Source organism: Anarrhichthys ocellatus, unplaced genomic scaffold (genome assembly GCF_004355925.1).
Source record: "Anarrhichthys ocellatus isolate YVR2014 unplaced genomic scaffold, GSC_Weel_1.0 scaffold24, whole genome shotgun sequence".
NCBI lineage: Eukaryota > Metazoa > Chordata > Actinopteri > Perciformes > Anarhichadidae > Anarrhichthys > Anarrhichthys ocellatus.
Window position 1 is genome coordinate 223230 of NW_022280054.1, and position 4453 is coordinate 227682.

A 4453-nucleotide genomic window follows, 5' to 3' on the forward strand; every position below is an offset into this window, starting at 1 on the left:
GTTAGATTGGCGAGCAGATAAGAGGCGTTGTCATCTTGATTACGTGTTGTTGGTGAATACGGCTAAGGTTCATCAAAGAGGCAGCAATGACGAATCTCCTCAGGTACTTAACAGTTATCTTCACACAAATTCCTGCTGTTCGGGCGCATCGCATGGGCTCCGATAGCCTGACAGTAACCATGCGGAGATTAGCAGTGTCATGTAAACACTGCAACGGGCTAACAGAGGTGAGTTACAGACCATGTAAGCACCTCGGTCTGGTTTGTGTCAGCCTTTGATTTGGTACAGTCATCAGTGGTCTCAGGTTTACCACACAGAAGTAGCGTTGGCCACAGAAGAAAAAAACAAATTTAAGAACAATCTATGGGTCAAAATGGCTTTCATGTTAACTTTAAGGTGCCCAGTGAATTTGTCAACATAAAACTCAAACACATTGTGTTTTCCTATTGTACTCTTACTACATGCGAGTTATCCTCAACTATCAAGGGCCTCATGTAAGTTTGTGTTTAAATCATGTTACTGTAAATGATACACACAACTGAACGTTTACTTTTTGACCTACTGTGTTACTGTGGGTATTTCTAGTAGTCCCGTTATTTGCGTGTATAAACTCTAGTCCAAACTGCTCACGACAACTTCGTTTAGGATCAGCAAACTGCCAATCAGCCATTGTGGTTGAAACACGTTGAAACACGTTGAAACAAGTGGATCACGTCAACAAAGAGAAAACACAGCCTGGTTTCTTTTTTTAAAAATGCAATTTGTATTAAAAGTCTTGTTTGTTTTGTTTAAAAACAGACAGCCCGTTGTTACAGGGCGCGTCTGAAATTAAAACGTACAATCAGGTTAGATTTGTCAACGGTACATCATCACATTTCCTGTTAAAAACAACAAAATAAACAAACAGAATTTGATTTAAGTGGTCTGGAAGGTGAGCGTTTGGTGTTGTTATCACGTCCACGAAGATTCCAGTACCTGTGCATTTCAAGAGATGGGTTTTGGCCAGACTAAGTAGACATTAAAAAATGAACACCGTAGACTTCAAAAAGGCCAACGTAAAACATACAGAACACCGCCATTCCATTAACAAAAAAGCCTATCGTAGTTTCTTTTTAGCCTCCACCCCTACGAGATTATCCAGGAGAACAGTTCACTAAATTGTGGATTGCCGTGTAGAAGGGTTCTTTTGGTGATACATGTAGGTTGGCACTAAAATCTGAACAGCTGACTTGTTTTGGAAAGGCACTCGACACGAGGGCGATCGGGTCACCGGCCCCATGTCACTTAAGTTAAGGTCCTCTCTTACACTGAAGAGACGATGGAGGAAAAAAAAAAAAAAAAAAGTGGCACTCATCATGTTTACTCCACCAGCAGATAAGTGGTGTCGTCTTATTTTGATAAAAATAAAAATAGGATTTGGAGTGTTGTGGAGCATTGCTCCAAAACGGATTAGGCAGAGATATCCCCCAAATCTTTACCAGCCCCAGACCGTGCAGTGTCTTTAACAAAATATACTCTCTGTCTCCTTATACAGAAATATCCATTTACGAGTGTCTAAGTGTTGCCCTCCATTTCTTTCCGTTGGGGTTTAGTTCCAGGTGCGAGTACAGTTGGAACTGGTGAAGGGGGTGCTGCTGAAACTTTGGATCTGACACTGCGTTGACATCAATGGTGGACACTGATCGTGCAGCAAAAGATACTCCAACCCAGCAGAATTCCTGAAGAGTGGACCCCTCCCTCTGAGTCTCAGTTGCTCCCCTCCTCCTCCTCCTCCTCCTCCTCCTCCTCCTCTCGTCCCCCTGCAGCATTCCTCCCCGTGTTTTCCTCCAAGGCCAGGGTGAGACACGAAGAAGAGCTCAACAGTACACACTTGCTGCAACACACTGCCACAAACGAGAGATAAGAAGAGTCATGAATGAACTACAACAACATCTGACCAAAGATAAAGAAAGAATTAAAAACACACTGAAATGAGGCTGAACTCTGGGATCTGGATGTAGGTCAAACATACATAGGAATCTCCAGACTCCTGCTAACCTGTTTAGCAACTCCAAGCTGTGGGTGTACAGAGTGAACCACTAACTTTGGAAACCTATTTAAGTCACTCTCGTTCTGCAACGACACTTCCCTAAATGTGCTCAGCAAAACAATAGACTGCAAGTGTGTCGCTGTATGTCACCAGTAAAAACTAACTATGAGCTTTTATGAACGAGAAGTGACAATAAAAAGGCTAATATCTGAAGTGAAGCGAGGTTGAGCATACATCCGGTATACTTAATGTGGACATGTGTACAAGTAGCGGTTAATATCACTTATGTCAGCTTTACATCTCCAGTGTGTGGTGTGTCAACTCACCATTGCAAACTTAAAACCGAGCAAAGAATACAACTTTATGGCTGTCCTCGTTCTTAAAGGATGACACAAGACGAGCAGCACTGGTCGTCCCCGTTTGGTGTCGAGGCATAGTTCATCTGTCGGACTATCTCCGCGAACAGTTCGTCCACCGACGTCTTATTTTTGGCTGAAGTTTCGATGAACGGGCAGTTCCACTCGTCCGCCAGTGCCTTCCCCTCAACGGACGAGACCTCCCTCTCCCCCTCCAGGTCCACTTTGTTTCCGACCAGAATCATCGGCACTCTTTCGTACCTTTTCACCCGAATGATCTGATCCCTCATCGGTTTGATGTCCTGGAAGCTCTGCTGGTTCACCAGGCTGTAGACCAGGATGAAACCCTGGCCGTTCTTGATGTACAGGTCTCGCATGGAGGCGAACTGCTCGGTGCCCGCCGTGTCCAGGATCTCCAGGACGGACGGAGAGGAGTCCACCTCGATCTCCTTCCTATAGAAATCCTCTATCGTGGGGTCGTATTTCTCTATGAAGGATCCCGTCACGAACTGGACGGTTAACGCGGATTTACCGACCCCTCCGGACCCGAGAACCACTACTTTGTACTCTCTCATGGTTCCCAAAACAGCCGACACTCCGCTGTGAGCCCGCTAGCCGCCCTGCTGGGTTTCAAACCGCTCACCGTTGTGTCTCCGCCAGCAGTTTTGTTCGGGCTCTGGTCGGTGGATTACGGGGCGTGGTCGTCAACTATCGCCGTTCAGCGGGTAAATACGCTTGTTTCGGAGCCCCACTCAGCATTTGTATTGTGGCATGTTGAGTTCCCGACGAAAGCCAAGCCGGTTGTTGAGCGAGCTTCCCCCGTTTACGTTCAAGTAGCCACTGTGCGCCCGTTTCAGCCTCTGATAGAGTCAAGTCACACGTAACTAGAACCATCTACTTCCTGTAGGAGCTTTCAAAATAAACGTCTAATGGCCGAATGTGTCGTGACCATTGCTCTGCAAAATCAACCCAGTTACGGTCGCACGACTTGTTTAAAACAACAACTCAAAAACTATTTTTCTAAGATTGTTGCGCATTCGTCTCGCTAATAACTACGTTATATAATAACTACAGCCTTCCCTCTTGAACGCGAGCCATTTCCTTTCCGTTATAGTCCTTTTCTAACTCAAGCTAACTTGACGACGTGAACTTTTCTGTACTTCCTGCCCACACTCCGCACGCAGTCTGCGTCCCACGTCACTCAATAAATACTCTCCAGTGTTTAGTTAAAGGTGCAGTGCGTCTGCAATCGCACAGTCAGCGCTGCTGCTACACTCCAGCTACCCACGCAGACCTGCCACACCTTAGTGTCGACATCACTGATCCTTGGGCTTACTACTGCTTGACTCATGCTCACACAATTTACTGGAAAGGCCTATCTACTGCAATATGTGCAGTCAGCTTATTGCTTAATCCCCAAACACAATATGGGTCTTTGGCCTACTTCATGCCTCTTGAACTGTGGGTCCATCACATTCATTTCAAACCCCCAAAGATACCAACTAAATCAACCTGAATTACAAAAACAACAACTACAATATTTCAAAATGTAAAGGGAACCCCAGGAGTTAAGATGTGGATTTTTATCTTAATGTTGCCGCTGTTAAAAAGTATCAGCAAACCTAAAAGGTAGGGAAGTGGAAGTGACTCACTTTATCCTGTGAAGCATTACACCACATATTACACATTATAGAGTTTTTGTCTTACATGTCCCCACATTCTTGTGCTTATTTGGTTTTCTTGTTGCAACCCAGTAGTTACCAGATTCATCTTCATTTCTTTGTTCACTGACTTGTGCCAATGAGCCTCTTTTCTGTAGTCAGTTAAATCAATATCTGATCCTCATGCAGACCGACCAGGAAGAAAAGTTGTTTTTTTTCTCTTGGTTGTCTCTCAAACTATTCTGAATCTGGAAGTTATCCCCGACTCATGAATTGTGGTGTGATCTTTAATCCAAGTCGAAACCACGTGAAACATTTGTAATAAAATAAATCATTTAAGTCATCACATTTCTCAGTTTATGTGTGTGTGTGTGTGTGTGTGTGTGTGTGTGTGTGTGTGTGTGTGT

General features: G+C 44.6%; 1 protein-coding gene across 1 annotated transcript; it reads right to left on the reverse strand.

The window, feature by feature from the left end:
• Positions 1–739: 739 nt before the first annotated feature.
• LOC116390952 (ras-related protein Rap-2b) lies at positions 740–3316 on the reverse strand. Its single transcript, XM_031861112.1, has 2 exons — positions 2356–3316; positions 740–1883 (listed from the first exon to the last, which is right to left on the reverse strand). The coding sequence occupies exon 1, from the start codon at positions 2958–2960 to the stop codon at positions 2409–2411; it is 552 nt and encodes a 183-aa protein (XP_031716972.1). The 5' UTR covers positions 2961–3316; the 3' UTR covers positions 740–1883; positions 2356–2408.
• Positions 3317–4453: the final 1137 nt, after the last annotated feature.